The sequence below is a fragment of the Petaurus breviceps genome, unplaced genomic scaffold, assembly GCF_028583685.1.
Source record: "Petaurus breviceps papuanus isolate PSGF00001 unplaced genomic scaffold, PetGlider_PUasm1.0 229, whole genome shotgun sequence".
NCBI lineage: Eukaryota > Metazoa > Chordata > Mammalia > Diprotodontia > Petauridae > Petaurus > Petaurus breviceps.
Genome location: NW_027185903.1, coordinates 27,419,459 through 27,438,665, shown reverse-complemented (window position 1 = coordinate 27,438,665; position 19,207 = coordinate 27,419,459). Strand labels below are relative to the sequence as shown.

The 19,207-nt window shown below is 37.5% G+C and overlaps 1 protein-coding gene across 12 annotated transcripts in view; it reads right to left on the bottom strand.

Annotated features, from left to right (window-relative positions):
* Window positions 1-8,947: 8,947 nt before the first annotated feature.
* RNF180 (ring finger protein 180) overlaps window positions 8,948-19,207 on the bottom strand; it is a 225,207-nt gene continuing 214,947 nt past the window's right edge. For all 12 annotated transcript variants that reach the window (XM_069096392.1, XM_069096389.1, XM_069096390.1 and 9 more), the window contains one exon: window positions 8,948-11,596. In XM_069096392.1, the coding sequence (XP_068952493.1) occupies window positions 11,397-11,596 (200 nt within the window). In that variant the 3' untranslated portion in view covers window positions 8,948-11,396. The remainder of the gene's footprint in view (window positions 11,597-19,207) is intronic.

The following is a 19,207-nucleotide window of genomic DNA, read 5'->3' as shown; positions in this document are numbered from 1 at the left end:
CTAAGATTTACAAGGGAACAAGGTCTCTTCCTGGATAAAGACCAGAGCACAGGCCAGAAAAGCAGTGACCACATCTCTCCTTAGATCACATTACCTTGGAAACACCTAAAACTTACAGACCTCCAGAACTATCTCTGAAAACAACAGCATGAAAAACCTGAAGCTTGGGTTAAGTACCTTCTCCACTCTGGGAGCAGAGCTCAACTTTAACATAAAGCACCCAAATTTATGATAAAGCCAAAGCAGAACTTAGGGGAAAATTTATCTCTAAATTTAAGTTACTATGGTGACAGGGAAGATCAAGACCCAAACTCAGAAGAAGACAATGACATCAAAACAGCTACAAGCAAAGACTCAAACCCTTCTCCTCTCCCCCCCCAAAAAAACCCCAACCCCAAAAGAAACAAAAACTAAAACTGTGAACACAAGTCCCAACAAGAATTCCTTGAAGATTTGGGATCTTGATCTTTCCTGTCACCATAGTAACTTTTTATGTTCAGGTTCTTATTTTGTTGTTTACCAATTTTTTCCATTCTATTTCTTGATATTTAAATTTATGTTAAAATTTAACTCTGAGTGGAGGGGATACTATCCCACATTTCAGGTTTTTCATATTGCTGGTCTATTCTCCAGTCTTTACCTAGGAAGAGAAGCTGGATTTTTTGGGGGAAAAACCCAATAAAATACATAAACCATTGCTTAATTTTATTAAATCAGAATGCTTTTAGTTTTATTCATGTTCAGTGGTAGTTCAGTGGTTTTCTTTCAATTTTATTAATTCTTTGATTTTCAGGATTATACAAACAAAACCAACCCAGCTAAGATTTGAAGGAAAGTAGAAACTTGAAAGCATTTTTACAGTAAATTTCTCTGCCAAAGGCCTTATTTCTCAAATATGTAGAGTAATGAGTCAAATTTATAAGAATACAAGTCATTCCCCAATTGACAGATGGTCAAATAATATCAACAGGCAGTTTTGACCTGAAGAAATCAAAGCTATCTCTAGTCATTCGAAAAAGGCTCTAAATAATTATTGATTAAAGAAATGCAAACTGAAACAACTCTGAGGTACCACCTCGCACTTATAAGGTTGGCTAATACTACAGAAAAGGAAAATGACAAATATTGGAGGGGATGTGGGAAAACTAGCACATTTGTGTGCTATTGATGGAGTTATAAACTTCTGGAGAGCAATCTGAAAATATGCCCCAAAGGCTATACAATGGTGCATACCTTTGAACTAGCAATAGCATTTCTAGCTCTGTTTCTCAAAGAGATTTTTTTTTAAAGAAAAAAATCTATTTGCACAAAAATATTTATAGCAGTTCTTTTTGTGGTGGCTAAGAATCGGAAGTTGAATGGATGCCCATGAGCTGGGGAATGACTGAACAAGCCATGGTTTATGATTTTGATAGAATATTATAGTGCTATAAGATATGATGAGTGAGATGGTTTCAGAAAAACCTGGGAAGATTTAATGAACTGTTATGAAATGAAATGAGCTAAACTAGGAGAACATTGTATATAGTAATGGCAATATCGTAAGATCATCAACTGTGAATGGCTTAGCTATTCTCAGCAGTACAATGATCCAAGAGTTTTTAATTCCAGAGGAGTTAGAATGAAAAATACAATTTAGCTCCAGAGAAAGAACTGGTGGATTCTGAATACATATCAAAGCACACTCTTTTTTTACTTTCTTTTTTTGGGGGGTGGGGTGTTTGGTCTATATTTTCTTCTGCAACATGACTAATGTGGAATTATGTTTTGTGTGACTTCCCATGTATAATCTATATCAAATTGGTTGCCTTCTCAAAGAGAGGGGAGTGGATTTGGAATTCAAATTAAAAAAATGAATGTTCAAATTTTTCTACATGTCATCGATATTTGATGAAATATATATGTATGTACATTCATATATGTTCATATGTTTATATATGACAAAAACAACAGAAAAATACTATATTGCGGATGCTTTATTTACTGGTTCGTACACTTAGTCTACACCCTTGAACTTTGGCTTTGCAAGGAGGGCGGGAGGATCAAACATGCAGAGAGGACAGGCTTCATACAGACTCAGTTTCCTGGAGTAAAAGCCTGCTCTGTGAGGATTCCCCGCCCCTCAGAACCACATGACCTTAGAGATGGCAGTGAATGTAGACGACGGTGGATCAGCAAAGAGACCCTAGGACAGAACTTCTGGAAATGTTTTTAAGGTGGAAGCAGGGTTGTGACTGTAATGGGGCCAGTGGGGTGGATCTGTAATGGGGCCAGCTGGGATGTTTTAGGACCACAGCAAAAAAACTGTGATATATATGGTGAGCTAGCCTGGGCCTTGCCCTTCATTAGTATTGTGCACTAAGTGGCCTCCAGCGGTGTGGATCACTCTTCAAATAATGAGTGTTTTCTATTAGCAGGAGTCCCCTTAGCCTCAGAGTAGTAATGTGTCAAAAGGAATATATAAGGTTCCTGGAGGAAGTAGGGTTCTTTGGAGAATGAAGGGGCTACATTTAGATATTTTTATGGACTTGGGAGGCAAGTCCTCTTTTTTTTGGGGGGGGTGCTAAATAGATCCTGTTATACTTTGAATTGAATTTATTTATATACAAGTGAATGCTTTCATGTGAGCATTTGTTATGGATATTTAGACATGGGCTAAATATTCCCAGGGGGTAAACTCTGTTTTGGGACATGAGCCAAAAAGGGTATGATTCATCAAAACCCTCCAACAGAGCACAGATTTGTAGTTGGAAGATAGATAGCTAAAGCTTTTATTATGTACCAGGTGCTAGAAGAGGCAATGTAGTTAAGCTCCTTCTCCTTAAAGATGAGGAGACTAAAATTTAGAGAAATAAACATTCCCAATGTTCTAAAGATGGTAAATGGCAGAGCCAGAAGGCAAACCTGTGACCTCTTCCTCCAAATCCAGCATTATTTCCATGGCACCATGAGGGAATATTGTGTAAATCATGAACTTGGTTTCTGGGTCATAGGTTACAATAATCATCTGACATTTAAAAAATCTATATGCAAACTATATGTATATGTGTGTGTGTGTATAAAATATGTACATCATATGTTGTAGGGATAGCTCTGACACCAGCACACTCAGTCTCACTTTGATTTTGGAATAAAATGAGGCACTTGCAAATCACTGAACAAAGGAGATTTACTTTTCCCAAAGATATGCAGCAAGGATACAGTGGTGTTTATCCTCAGTTTTAGTAGACATGGTTTCCCTTGCTTTCTGATGAAAATATATCTGATCAGCAAGTTTAAAGGATATGGTGACTCACTCTTAGGTATTCACTAAGTCTGAGAAACTCAGAGTTCATGTGGCTGGTAATTTTTATGCCCCTAGATGACCCAGAAATTGCATCAGGGAAGCCAGGACAATCAGGTGCCTGAGAGAGCTCTGTGCTGGGCCTACCCAATGTTGGCTGAGGGAGTGGAGAAGGAAGCTCCATCTGGGAAACAGAAGCAAAATAATTCAATTCAATAAGCATTTATTAAGCAATGTATCAGGTGTTGTGCTAAGTGCTGGGGATACAGAAAGAGGCAAAAGGACAGTTCCTGCCCTCAAGGAGCTTACAATCTAATAGGGGAGACAACATGCAAACAAATACAGACAAAGCAACTATATAGATGGAAGACAGAAAATTATTAACAGGAGGAAGACACTGGAATTAAGAAGGGTTGGGGAAGGCTTCCTGTGGAAGGTAGGATTTTACTTGGGACTCGAAGGAAGCCAGGGAGGTCAGTAGTCAGAGTAGAGGAGGGCAAGCATTCTAGCCATGAGGGACAGCTAGAGAAAATGCTCAGAACCGAGAGATGGAGTGTTTTGTTAGTGGAACAGCCAAGAAGCCAGTGTCACTGGATGAAGGAGTATGAGATTGGGGGTAAGGTATAAGAAGATTGGAAAGGAAGGAGGGGGTCAGGTTATGAAGGGCTTTTAATGCCAAACAGAACATTTTGTATTTGATCTTAGTGGCATTAGAAAACCACTGGGGTTTATTGAGTGGGAGGCAGAGGCTGACATGATCAGAATTCCATTTTAGGAAAATCACTGGTGGCTGAATGGAGGATAGATTGGAGTGGGGAGAGACTTGAGGCAGGCAGACTCACCAGCAGGCTATTGCAGTAATAGAGGTGTGAGGTGATGAGGGCTTGCACTAGAGTGTTGGCAGTGTCAAAGGAGAGAAGGGAACATATTTGGGAGATGTTACAAAAATGAAATTGGTAGGCCTGGGCAGCAGCTTGGATATGGGGGAGTGAGAGACAGAGAGGAATCCAAGCTGTTATCTAGGGTGTGAGCCTGAGGGACCAGGAGGAGGTGTTTCCCTGTACAGTAACAGGGAAGGTAGTGGTAGGGGAGGGTTTAGGGGGAAAGACCATGAGCTCTGCTTTGGACATATTGATTTTAAGATGTCTGATTCAATTTGAGATGTCTGAAAGACAGTTGGAGATGGAGTTCCTGAATGCAGCTTTATCTTTTTATACAATATTATTGTGTGTGCATTTATACAGCATTGATTACTGTGGTATGACATCTGGGGAGAGAGTGTAGGCAAGGAGAAAATGAAGCTAAATTTCAACTGCTGATGGCATAAGATCAACTCAAGATAATTAGAGAAAGAGCTCACCAAGTTGACAAGCCAAGAAGGAAACTGCAGTTGAAAAGGAAGATATTGTTTCAGTCTAAAAATAAGGGAGGGAAAGAGCTGGAATGTTTGACATAAAAGTAGAAAGGACCCCCATAATCAGTGCTTTGGGTAGCCCTTGAATCTAATTCAGTTAGTTCCTCCCAAATTCCCAATTTTGAGGGCTGGAGGCATTTTGCGCTATCAATTCAATAGCTCAAGAAAGGTGCACCTTGAAACTGAATTATGAACCCTTGAATCATGACCATTTTACATTTTCGTTAATTCTTACCCTTTCTTCTCCACCTCCTCCCCCTGTCATGTTGTTTTAACTTTGATTTGGGTTGTTTGTTCATGAACAGTGAAAACAGAAAGAAGAACCTGTGGGATCCTTTGTGATACAAACACCACATAGGACTTAAAGTTCGAAGATATTCTGAGCCAAAGCAAACCAGAAATTCCATGGAATATACTTCTTAGAGGGCAGTGTGGTATTTGGGAAGAAATCCTGACCTGGGAGTCAGATGATCTGGATTGCAATCCCAGCTTTATCCTCCAAAGGATGGGTGACCCTGAGCAAAACCCTGAACTTCTCTATCTATCTGTGAAATTAGGGATAGTGCTGGATCATCTCTGAAGTCTTTTTATTCCAGATTTCTAGGACTAGGATCTAGATAGTGAGGGGGATGGAAACCATGCCACAGGAAGATAATTTTAAAGAAATAGATTGTTTAGCCTTGTGGGCAAGAAATGTCTTCAAGTACTTGGAGGCTTATGTAAAGGAGAGATTACACATATTTTGCTTGGCTTCAAGAGAGAAGAAGGAGCAATGAATGAAGATGACAAGAAGTAGATTTTGATCCGTGAGAAAAAAAATCCTATAATTAGAGCTTTCAAAAAGTGGAATAAATTTGGGGTGGCTAGGTGGCACTGGCCCTGGAGTTAGGAGGACCTGAGTTCAAATGCAGCCTCAGACACTTGATACACTTACTAGCTGTGTGACCTTGGGTAAGTCACTTAACCCCAATTGCCCTCCAAAAAGCAAAAAAACAAAAGTGGAATAAGTTGCCTCAGAAGATAGTGGAAACCCTTTCTCCAGACAGGATGCTGTAGAGGGTACTCTTGTGGGTTATGATTTGAACTAGGTGACCTCTAAGATCTTGTTCAATTTTAAAGTTGTAGGTATATATGCATATCTAAAATATAAGCCAATGTCACTTCTTCCAGGAAAATCTAGGTCACTAGGAAAATAACCTAGTGAATAGGCAATAGGCAAATCCAGACTTCTTAAAGCACTCAAGTGAAAACTGATTATTTCTATGTCTAGATTGAGGGCTTCATTAAAGAACGAGATGCCTTGGTAGAGGTAGTTTCACAGCCTGTTAAATATAGACAATACAACCAGATTATTTGAAGAAAACTCAGTGAATTTTAGTATGACTGCTATGATGGCTTGGAAGACAACATTAAAAAAAATCTCTATTTCCCTTTATAGTTGAAAAATAACAAAGAATATTAAATGCATGTAACATATCTTGAAAAGTTCACTAAAATAATATTCAGATGTCTCTTTGTGGTGTGGAGGTGACCCAGGGCTTTCAAAGAGTATAGATGTCCTGGGAAGCCCTATTCAGGGTTTCAAATATTAGTATGACCCTGGACTGTGATGAGGATTGGCCTAGCTAGGTTTATTTAGCCTTCTCACCAGAAAGCTGGCCACCAGCTAATGAGCTATCACCAGTTTAAAGTAAATTAAGTACTGAAGAGTGAGGCTAGGTTATGAACATTTATAATTTTAACCTTTTGTGAACAGAAAAATCTTAGAGTCTGACACTGAATTAGTATGGTTTATATCTGATATTATCTCAATGAGAAGGCCTCTACGAGAGATGACTATTAAAGGCAGGTTGGTTTTCATAGTCATAAGATTATTAAAACTATTCAAACAAGTATCAACATGTCAATGACAAAAGGGTTATTTGTAATGTTTATTTTTGTAGGGGAATAGAGATTATGGGTTTATAATCATACTGTATGAGCTGTTAATGTTGGGAAAAAACTATACCCAGAATTAATAAGGGATAAAGAGAGGGTTAGAAACATTGGGGAAGGTCAGTTTGGACTTTATAGGGTAGGTGCTGACAGAATACACTTCATGGGGAATATTTCTCCACAGCATAAAACCATCTACTGAGGTGTGGAAGAATTCCAACAGGAATAATAGAAATAATAATACTGATGGGATGACAGCTCTTTCAAAGTAATTTGAGGCATTTCTGTAACTTACAGTGCAACTTTAAACATGTCTGTTTTTCTATTTAGTAGAAAAACATCATGAATATTTAGTACTTGTGAATTGATAATGATTTCAGTATCTGGGCCAGATCCCATCCTTAGTTATATGTGTGGCTGTCTCATTGATTCTTGGCCTGTTTAAATCAATACGTTAGGAGAAAATGTTCTATGATGTACAGTCTATTATTATCACAGAGATCATAAAAGCAGGGAAGGATTGTGGCAGGAATGCTAGTACTCAGTGGTTATCAATATCATAAAGACTATGTAATAGCAAAATAATTATATGCACTAAAAACAGGAGTGATTCACTGTTACTGACTATATCAATAATGGGTTTGAATAATTACATGCCTCCCTCCTTTCCAGGTAAAATAATCTTCAGTCTATCTGGTTGAAAATGTGATCCAATTCACTGACTATAAGAGGTAATAATAACTATTGACATGATTTTTAAAACAGATTATAACTGTTCCAGTGACTTTACTACATTTTTCTCTCAACCAGATTTGACTTAGAACACTAGTTTGATCTGATAGTAATACTTTAATCAGATATTAATCAGTCCTGTTTTCTTTTGGATTGGATAGCATAGATGTTTTAAGCAAAAAAGATGTAAAAGTGACAAAGATGCTATAATATTTCACAATGGGGGGGGGGCTTAGTCAATCTCACGACCTGGTCAAATGCAAATGAGTAGAGAGACAGAGAGAGACAGAGACAGAGAGACAGACAGACAGAGACAGAGAGAGAGAGAGAGAGAGAGAGAGAGAGAGAGAGAGACAGAGAGAGAGAGAGAGACAGAGAGAGAGAGAGAGAGAGAGAGACAGAGAGAGAGACAGAGACAGACAGACAGAGACAGAGACAGACAGACAGAGCGACAGAGAGAGAGAGAGGAGAGGGGGAGGAGGAGGAGAGAGAGGGTGCTTTTAGATAATTGTTTAAACTTTCCACTTCATGTTCCTTAGTTATGAGAGAACTATAACCTGAACCATGGGCATTTTGTTTTATTGCTACTAGATCTGCTAGTCATTAGATTTCCTAATGTCACTGAATTTTTTTTTTCAGTTTCCATAGTTTAGATACATTTGCAAATTTTAAGTGGAATTGACTTGGTATTACATCTTTCTAATCAGTATGTATCATTCTATAAATGTTACTAACTTGGACATTCCTTAAATTGTATATTTTGTTCATCTTATTAATGAGACTCCTAAATTTTCCAGATCACTAATAATCCTACCATAGGATATAAAATTGCTCTCAATTGTGGCTTATTTCCTGTCTATATAAACTTATTATTTTAAATCAGGGGCCTCTAAACCATTAATATATTTGTAGACTGGGTGCCGTGGCTACATTCCTTGGTTTGCTGGGATTTCTAATAAGAATAGCATAGTTTGATCTAGTCAGCCATCAATTCTCTTCTTCATTCATCCCTAATCCTCTCTCCCTCACTCAGTCTTCATTGTAGTATATTGGGGGAAATGAAAAGAAGGTCCTGTTCATGAAACAAGTTGGGACTCTATTTTTAAGGACTAGAAAGTTGCTTTCATGTATATATCAACTTGAGCTAATTTTGTAAGTATGGTTCACTTGATTAAATATGGCATTTATAACCAAGTATGTATGATGGGCTTCTAGTGGCAACTGGCACATTTGGAAGAATGACTGGCAGCACATTCCATTTTCCCTCACTTACCATTCCATAGCAGTCTCCACATCTTGAATAAAACAACCTAAAACTGACACTACCTGATTTTCCCTTTCCCTTTTATGTTCCAAACTAGTCTCATTTAGATCTTGCTTTTTTCAGCTGTGATATGGACTCTCAATCCGAATTTTTTTTTTCCCCTTTGTCATGGCACTTGTGGACCTGCCATCTTTCCTTAGCCCTTCTGTCCACTGGTGGAGTCTTGATAATTTTGCACATTTTGTTCAATACAGGACTTCAGTCCTCAGAGAAAGAGTCATAATGTGGCAGTAATAATGACTTCGATAACATTACAAAATATGTTCTAATCATTTATTTACACAAATTGTTAGACTCAAAGTGCATTACAGAACAGACATTTTTGCAATTTGCCACTGTCATTTTATAGGTGAGAAAACCAAGGCTGAAAGACATCTACCCAACTGCCCAAGGTTCTATAATGACTTGTAAGAAGTCTGTTCCTGAGGCACAGTTGTTTTTAATCAACTTCATTCTAAAACATGATTTATTCTTAATAAAACCATGCTGCTTAGTTCACTTAGTTTTTTATTTTTTAAAAATGTCTAATACTTTAAAGCATTTTTCAAGACTTAAATAAGCACCAATAAAAGGAAAAGGCTTACTAAATGAATATTAAGCAGTGTTCTTCAGGGGCCTTTCATAGGTATTATTTTATTTAATATTTTTATGAATGAAAGAAAAAAATTCCACTTCATGGAAGACATTAAAATCGAGATTTATTTTTTAAAAATACTTTGAATTGAGTATGGTCTACTGGAAAGAGCATTGTGGTGAAAGGCAGTTTGAACACTCAGCAGTTTTATCATAGACTCGTGTGTGACTACACAAGTCATAAGAGTTTTCTTCATGCCTTGATTTCCTCTTCCATTTCTGCATTATATACAGATGGTATAAGGAGAAAACAAGCTAACAGATGTGAAAAATGCATTGGGGGAAAAGTGCCATATAATAGAATTAGTTAGCATACATTAATAATGCTTGTTCATATCTACAAAATTATATATGAAGCGTGTGACTTTTTTTTTTCAGTGTAGAGAACATCCAGTGTGCGCATTCCTCCACAGACCAAAGATCAAAATTTGTTTATAATTTAAGTACTTGAGTCCTAGCAAGTTGCCTGAGGCACATAGAGAGGTAAGTGCCTTGACTGGGGTCAACCAAACTTCTGTCAGAGGCAGGGTTTGAACACAGGTTTTGCTTCCTCTATGTTCAACACTCCAATCACTATAACATGCTGCCTCATCTACACAATTAAAACATTAATTTAAAAAATTAAGTGTTTATTATATTAAAAACATCAAATATTCATACAGTCTATGTTGATGAGTAGGTGGCTGAGCTAAAATACAGTTATCACTGAAGATAAGTGGGCTTGGATAGAGTGATGGAGTAAAGGATATCTAGAGATGGGAGGTCTGCATTAAAAATGCCTTGTTAAAACTTTTTTTTTCATTTCTCTTGCTAAGACAGATTGAAAACATATCCTCAATATTTCTGTGCTATCATTAATTGACTATTTCTAGATTATTAAAGGGTCCATCTACACAGAACAGAAATAGGCGGGTAAAAAAGCGCTTTCGACTAGGAGTCCTTTCTCACACAAACACTTCTCATGTGATTTAAAATGTGCAAAAGCTTTCTTTGTGCTTCAGGATTTTTAGCTTTATCATGGGAACACCTGGTTCAATTCTACCTGTAGTAATAGAACATTTGAAGTTTTTGAACCTTAGAAATTACAGGTATTATTCTACAGTAATGAATGGAGAGAAATGCCACAATTTATAGAATATAGAAGGAAAATCAATCTCTGTTGTTTACTTCTAACAAGTCCTTGTCCTAGGAAGTCCATCAGTGAATAACAAGCTACTTTTTATTGCAGATTCACAGCATATTTTACTTAATTCACCTATGAAAGCAAATCACTAAAGTAAATGAATTGGGGTCACGTGTTTCTTCATTAGGATACTGAAGCTCACTTAGCAAATTATTTCTTAAGGTCACAAAGTTGTAGCTAGGAGTTTTAGAAGCATGATTTCCTAAAAAGAGGCTTTTATTTCCTTCTTACTGGCAGCCATTCTTCCTAGTGGTCCCTTGCTTTTTTTCCTCTTGGTGCTTGAAATAATCATATAAAAAGGAGCCCAAAGGAAGCTAGTCAGCTTCCAGTTATCTGTGTTAATGGGGGCAATAACTTCAAGTTCAAAATAATTCCTTTTTTTCCTGGGTTAGTTTGTGAGGAGTGTGGTTTCTCTTCAAGGTAGATGTAGAATATCTAATAATCAGGAATTGACTGTGTATGTGTGTTCAAATAATAAAGGATTAATTAATCTATCTAAATTAATGCTTTGGGATTGTAACAAAACTTATTTTTTTTAAAGGAGAAAGCATCTTTTCAAATTAAGGACAAATATGGAAAGAAAGGTGATAACTGCAAAAATGCAAATAAAACATATTAAAAACTATTATGGGATTAGCAGTGCTGTGCTGTATACTGGATCTGCTTGATCTTGAGTTAAGTTATTATGTTCTTGACTTAAGCTTGTCTACATGAAAAACATTAATAGGTAAGTTAATCAATCCCAGGCTTTGTACAGACCAAATAATTCAATTATACTGTAACATGTAAAAACTTCAGAAAACTTTAAAAAGACTTATTTTCTTTAAGTCACTGCTATTTACATAATCAAGGCTTTATATAATTGTTCAACTTTATTAAGATGTGAAAATTCCTAAAACGGAAAGAAAAAATAGCAAAGAAAGCAGAAAACAATGAATCCAATGACCCAGTTTACTGAATAAATATAGATGATAACCATGTCCATGTCAAACAACCATGCACGGCTGTCATCCTCAAAGTGCATGTAATCCATTCTATGAGCACCATGTGGAAACTGTCTCCTTGTAACTGGATCTGCACGTCTATGGAAACCTGAATAAAAACATATAAGCAGATTTTTAAAAAAGTTGTTTAAAGTAAATTAAGTATTCAAGAGTGAGGCTAGGTTATGAACATTTGTAATTTTAACCTTTTGTGAACAGAAAAATCTTAGAGTCTGACACTGAATTAGTACGGTTTATATCTGATAGTATCTCAATGAGAAGGCCTCTACGAGAGATGACTATTAAAGGCAGGTTGGTTTTCATAGTCATAAGATTATTAAAACTATTCAAACAAGTATCAGCATGTCAATGACAAAAGAGTTATTTGTAATGTTTATTTTTGTAGGGGAATAGAGATTATGGGTTTATAATCATACTGTATGAGCTGTTAATGTTGGGAAAAAACTATACCCAGAATTAATAAGGGATAAAGAGAGGGTTAGAAACATTGGGGAAGGTCAGTTTGGACTTTATAGGGTAGGTGCTGACAGAATACACTTCATGGGGAATATTTCTCCACAGCATATCTTGGTCCTAAGATTAACCTTTAATGTTATTTTGTGCAGCAAGTTAACTTGTTTATGTGGAAAAGAAACAAAGTAAAGATGCTGCAAAGAATCAAGAGAAAGGTATGATGGAGAAATGTTTCCAAGATCAGGGAATGGGCAGGAAAAGAGAAGGAGGCAAAATAGAATTTATCTACCTCTATGGGAAGGGTGTATCAATTTGTGATGTGACATTCACATTCACTGAAGTCATCCCAAAGCTTTCATTCTGATCTTTTGTCATCTTTCTGCATGAATTAGTAAGTAGAGGGAGCTGTTATGAATGAGGACTGCTGCATGTTTTTTCAGGGGTCAAATTTAGCACTGTATCCACTTATATGTGAGGAAGTTCCACATGAGTGGAAAGGAAAGTCATGTCAATATCCATTTAAGATCCTTGGGAATTATACTGATGACTTAAAAGAGGAGTAAGATGGAAGTGTTAAGGATGGGAAAGGATAGGATTCATATGGGAACAGGGGAAAATATTCACTGGGACAAAGGCTAAATCTGCCCAAAGGCCACATTCCCTAAAAAGGATATCTATAGACTATTAGACTATGATTTACCAATGGATTAAATCTATTTTCTGGCCCTGTGGAAACTGTGGGACTGTTACAGATATGACGCTTGGGTGGGGGGGGGATAACAACTCCTTTAGCCATCCACAGAGTATCAGCTTTCAGGGTTCTACAGTTGGGAAGGTGTGTAGGGGCCCCTATCATGCAGCCATTCATCAATGCCCCACTAATGATAAACTTTCATTGCATTTTGTTTGACTTTTCTGAAAATGGAGGCCAAGAAGAAGGAGGCAAAAACAAAACAAAAAAACAGAAAACACAAGTTTGTTCTCTCATGGCATTTTCATTACACTGGATCATAAAACTACGCATACTTGGAAGTAATGCAAGGTAATTTGAAGAAATAGAGACCCCTCAAAACTGAGTTGTGTCAGGGAAAGCTTCAAAGAGACAGGCAACCCTTAAGCTGAGGCTTGGAAGAAGATCCCTTTAAGAGGCAGGGTCAAAGGTCAAAGAGGGTGTAATGTTAATGGGATTTAAGATCTTCCCTGCCTATTAAGAAGCCTCGTGTGGAGCCTATTAAGGGAAGCTTGCTTAAGGGAGGTTTGCTTGTAGGAAGACTTTCACACCTTTTGCTAATTTCTAATTAGGAGGCACTGAGTCATGAGGGTTGTGATACCTTCTAGCTCTGAGGTATTTTGCTGGTCGAGATTCTGAGTGGCTGTATGTTTAGAGCTCCACAAATGCTCAGATGTAAAGACTCTCGATCCAGGTATGTATGTAAAGTATATAGCAACATTGCCTTGATTTAGGCAGTCAGAACCCTGTCTATTGGTCTTTATTTCTCTGCTTGTATTTTCTCTGAAGTTCAGGGTGCTGACTTTTTCCCTGAACTAGTGAATGTAATAAGAAAAAAAAAGACTGTTGACCCCTTGAACAGCTGTGTTTCCTAGTAAAGCAGACCTAAGAACCTGTGTTAGCAGTCATCCTAGGTATGCCAGTGTGGTTGCCACTACAGAGGGTGGGCACTCCAGGCCTCGGGGGCCTCTTAAGGGAGTGGACAGAGTGGGAGATGTAACACTGAATTTAGGGAGTAGCTAGTACTCTGGTTGGGTTGGAACAGAGAGGACCATGAAGGAGCTGGAAAGGTAATTTTGAGCCAGACTATAGAAACAGGGTCTTGCATGCTAAGTTGTAGAATGATTTTCTCCTAGAAGCAATAGGGAGCCATGGATCATTTCAAAGGTCTCTATTCCTATCATCACAATTAAAATTTTCCACAAAGTTCAAATAGTTGAGGAAAGATAATAAAGCTGAATCATACTCTAGCACTGGTCAAACAGGTAAGACATATAGGTACTCCTTGAGTTTCTACGTTTATTGCCACAGATTTATGTGTGATCTGGATGAAAGGTAGAGAGAATTTCTAAGGCAACAAAGCTATAAATCCCATTATTGGGATGAGCACTGGATTTTTAAAAGAATAAATGGAAACTTTGGAAAACAAAAATCTATTTGCCCCACATCCTGAACAAGTTTAACCTGATGATGTGGTTTGATTAAAACATTTTGAAAAAAAATACTGAAACAGTTTAGAATTACTGAATTGTGGGGATGTCTTAAGTATTGCTCTTCCTTACCCCTGCTGTTTGCTTTGAATAATAAGTCAGTGCTTATTAACACTTCTTAAATCAAAAAACTGAAAAAAGAAACTTGTACTTCCAGTATATGCTAATAATGACACGGATAAGATTTGGTAGGAAATGAGTTTGAAGTTAAATCTGAATTGTAACATATTCTAACACTTATCTAGGTTAACTGGTGATAAGGAAGGGGCAGCACCACAGATAAGGGAAAGGGCCTTGATAACAGCCTGAATTTAGATGTTATCTCTGACACTTAATTAGCTGTATCACCCTGGGCAAGTCACTGAACTTGTTTGTTTCAGTTTCCTCAACTGTAAAAAGGGGATGATAATAGCACCTACCTCCCAGGGTTTCAGTAAGGATCAAATGATAATAATGTTGGTGAAAAGCTCTTAGGAAAGTGTCTGGCACACACTTCTTCCCCTTCCTGTATACCAATGCTAAATAGTATTCTAATCCTGTATTCCCACTGATTCTCAGGGGATTCAAGCTAAGCCAGAAAGGTAAAGGGAAGCAGGTTGTGATGGCAAAAACACTGTGCTCATCTTCCAGAGAAAGGAACTGGGCTCGAGTTCTACTAAGAGGAACAGGGTTAGGGTGAGTGGCAGATTTAGGGCTGGAGTCAGAGCTGGAACACATCTTTCTTGAAGACAGAATAATTCTATCTTGACCCTTTTACCTCCAATTCTCACATACACTTGCTAAGTGCTGCCCATTTATCCTGCATTGTTGAGACACAGCTGTTTCCATGTTGCCTCTCCATGTGTCTGTGAGCTTTGTCTTTGTATCCCCAGTGCTGAGCACAGTGCCTGGCACTAAGCACGTACTTAATAAATGCTTACACACTGACTGATCTCCATCTCCACAGATGCAATGTGAAAGTACAGTACTGGACTCCCTCTCTTGTTTAATTCTTGCAAGAGAGGGTAGTAAAGAGACAATTCCTTCTTTTGACCTCCAAAAAATGCCCCAAATTGAGGAATATAAGGATTCCCAAAGAAGCCTATGTTTGTAGAGAGAAAAAGCAATAATATCACTCTCTGATGCATGTAGCTTTGAGGGGGGAGTGAGGGGCAGGGACAGCGAGTTGGAGGAAGAACTAGAGCCCAGCCCTATCCCACCCCCAATTCCTCCACACAGACCTAGAAAGCTTACCAGAAAGAATTCTGATGGGAAAGTCCAGGAAAAAAGTCATTTTCCAGCCCAGATCAGCATAGGCAGTAAGGGCATAGAGTTTTGTGGACTGAGGATGGGGTCAGGCCTAAAGTGCACTAGGCAGAGCACTTCAGCACAGGAAGAACTTATGGACAGGAAAAAAGGAGGTCCAAGGCTGAAGCTGAAGTCTTATTAATACACAATTCTTGCATATGGTAATGCTTTTAAGTCTATGTGTTTTTTATACACATATACCCATTCAAGACATGAGGCAACAGCAGGATCATTTTGAATTGCCATATAGCCTGGAAGTATTCCACACATTTGTTTGTGTGATTGTGCATACCAACACACATAACTAGAATGTTATATTTCGTGACAAGTTAAGTGTTTTATTCCAATGCCTCACAGACTGGGTTAAATTCATGGATTAGAGTTTAGACTACCTTTACAACTATGACTTTCCAAATGTCTGTTTTTTGGAAGGTGGGGGTAAGGTGGGAAGGATGGTTCCTGTGATTTCACTGGAATAGAAAGCTTCCCAGTGAGGAAACTCCTTCTACAAATTTGCATAGGCACCTGTTTTTCAACTCATAATCCTAAAGAATTTCATGGAGAACTGAGAAGATAAATGACTTTTACACAGCTAGCTATGTACGTGTCAGAGGCAGGACTTGAACCCAGGTCCTCTTGCCTTCAATACTAGCTTTCTATCTGCGATGACCTCATATTCAATAAAGTCATATGGTAATAAACTCATAATTTCATAAGAAAGGTTTCTCATATATATGTATATGTACTCATACACAGACACATACATGTACACACATATACATACATATATATCAGGCATTTGGAAAAATGAAACATGTAACATACTTTGTATTTTTTGAGCAAGAACAATTACTGAATATAATTTGCAAAATAAAAATTCCTATTCTTAAATGTCAAATGATTACATTATAAATTTTAATTTAGGATAAATTTAATACTGGTTTACCTAAAATGAATCCTACATACAGACAAAAACCAGGGATCATATTTATTTTTCTAAATCTCCTAGACTCTAGCAAGTATCCAATCATAACTAATGTCACCAAATGTTTGCATAATTGTATACTGAGTACAAGATGATTTTTGAGGCAAAAATAGCTTTCACAGGTTTGGGATTTTTTTTTTTGGCCACGCATTTGCTATAAAGTTAAAATAAATAAAAGTAAATGACATATAGCAGGCTTGATTAGAGTCTTTTAGAGAAAGGATAATAGACACTCAAATTTACGGATAGAAAATAAATAAAAATACTGCTGACACCAGAAGTTAAATTACCATCCAAGAACAAGAAAAATCCATCTTTATTTTTGGTACTTCAATTTAACAGATATTTTTAAAAGTTTGGGCATCCAGGTACCTCAGTGGATAGAGCACCAGGCCTGGAGTCAGGAAGATCTGAATTCAGTTTTGACCTCAGACACTTAGTATTTTTGTGACACATGAAAAGTCATTGAACCCTGTTTGCCTCAGTTTCCTCGTCTGTAAAATTACCTGGAGAAGGAAATGGCAAACCATTCCAGTACCTCTTCCTAGAAAACCCCAAATGAGGTCATGAAGAGTTAGAAAATAATTGAAACAATTAAACAATAACAAAATGTCACCCTCCATTACTAGATTCAAATTCTTTGAAGCCGGGGTTTAGGGAAGTGAGGAGGCACAGTAGAGTGCCAAACTTAAGAGTCAGAAAGACTCATTCTCCTGAGTTCAAATGTGGCCTCTGACACTTACTAGCTATGTGACCCTGAGCAAGTCACTTATCCCTGTTTGCTTCAGTTTCCTCATCTGTAAAATAAACTGGAGAAGGAAATGGCAAATCACTGCAGTATCTTTGTCAAGAAAACTCTATATGGAGACATAAAGAAATGGAAAACTGAAAAACAACTAAACAACAACAAAAGTTAAACATTTTAACAAAAGTTAAAAATTAATTTGAGATTTAAGAGCAGAGTAGGATTTAACAAAGAAGGGAACGGAGTAACACTCCAGACCTAGGGCACAGTGTGGACAAAGGCACAGAGGTAGAAAAGCTATATTTGGGAGAAGTTTTGTTTTTCTTCATTCTCAAAGGCTAGGGGAGTTGAGGGGGGAGGGTGACATGGCAGATCTTGGCTGATTACAACAAAATGTTAAAAACAACGTTAGTATCTCTAAGCAACTGAAATGTTGGCCAAACATGTCTTAAGCTTTTCTCAAATCAAACTCCATTTCATTCACGACATTTTCCTTGATGCTGCCCTTTCTGGTAGTGACCTCAACTAGAGTATTTCACATAGCACTTTGTGTTACACCTTGCTGATGTATTTTTCACATAATACCATAGTTCCATACTTATGTGTTGGTGTCTTATCCCTCTAGGCTGTAAGTATCAAGTGTAACTTTATCATAGCTAATCTATGTACTCTACCTCCCTCCCACTTTCCTTACCTCTGCCAAGCACCTAAGGCAATATTTTGTATGTAGTAAGCAGTTAATAAATGTTTATTGAATTATTTTTTCCCCAGGGGATATGCTGTATAGTTTATATGTGCGAAATAATGTGTGTGTTTTTAAGTGAAACATGTAGCACAGTTGATACCTATCTATAATTATGTGAATTCCATACAATGGAAATAGTTTATGTAAAATATCAAGTCAGTTCTCAAAGCATATCTAAATAAGACAATACTTCCACTGTATTCTTGTAATTAAAGGGCAGTCTATACATTTAAAAAAATCTTGACACTGAGTAAACTGCAGACAATCAGTCAGTCATTATCTCCCTTTGTGACCTTCTCATGCTTGGAGTGATGCTCTTCAAGTTATTTGTAGGAAAAGAGAAGGGTTAGAACTTAAGGCATTAGTGAACTGATGAGTAATAATAATGGGAAGAAAGCTGGTGTAGTGGAGGAAGTACTATCAATAAACAAACATTTATTAAACACTACAATGTATTATGGAACTGGGGACACAAGACAAACGCAACAGTTCTTTCCCTCAAAGAGCTTATATTTTAATGGGAGAGACACCACATAGAACAGATAGAAATATATTCAAAACACAAATAAAGCAGATACAAGGTAACCTTGGAGATTACCTAACTACTAATTGAGAGGACCAAGAAAAGCTTTCTTCCCTACAAAGTGGTACTTGAGGTGAGTCTTAGAAGAAACCAGGGATTCCAAGAAGTAGAGGTGAGAATGGAGTGTATTCTAGCATGACGGTCAGCCAATGAAAATGCATGGACATGGGAGCCAGAGCTTAGCACATGAGGCCAGTAGGCCTCTAACAGCCAAGATGTCTGGAAGTTTTAGTGTGTGGAGGGAAGTCAAATGTAAGAAGTCTGAAAAGGTAGGAAAAGGTAAGATTATGAAGTTTTAAATGCCAAAAAGGATGGAGTTTGAGTATGGAGTGTGTGTGTGTGTGTATGTGTGTGAGAGAGAAAGACACATGGTCGGCCCTGCATTTTAGGAAAAATAACCTATGATTATTAGAATAGGGAGAAGGTTAAGGCAGAGACCACTTGGGAGGCTACTGCGATAGTTTAAGTACAAGGAGATAATGGTCAAAAGGTGGTGGGGAGGTGACTGGAGAGATGGGGACAGAAGTGAGAGATGTTGTAGAGACAGACATGACAATATTTGGCAACTGACTGGATATGGAGGCTAAGTGAGGATAGAGGGTTGAGAATCACCAAGATCATAGGTTTTGAATTGGAGGGGGTTTTAGTGGCCATCTAGCCTAATCCCTTCATAGGTGAGGA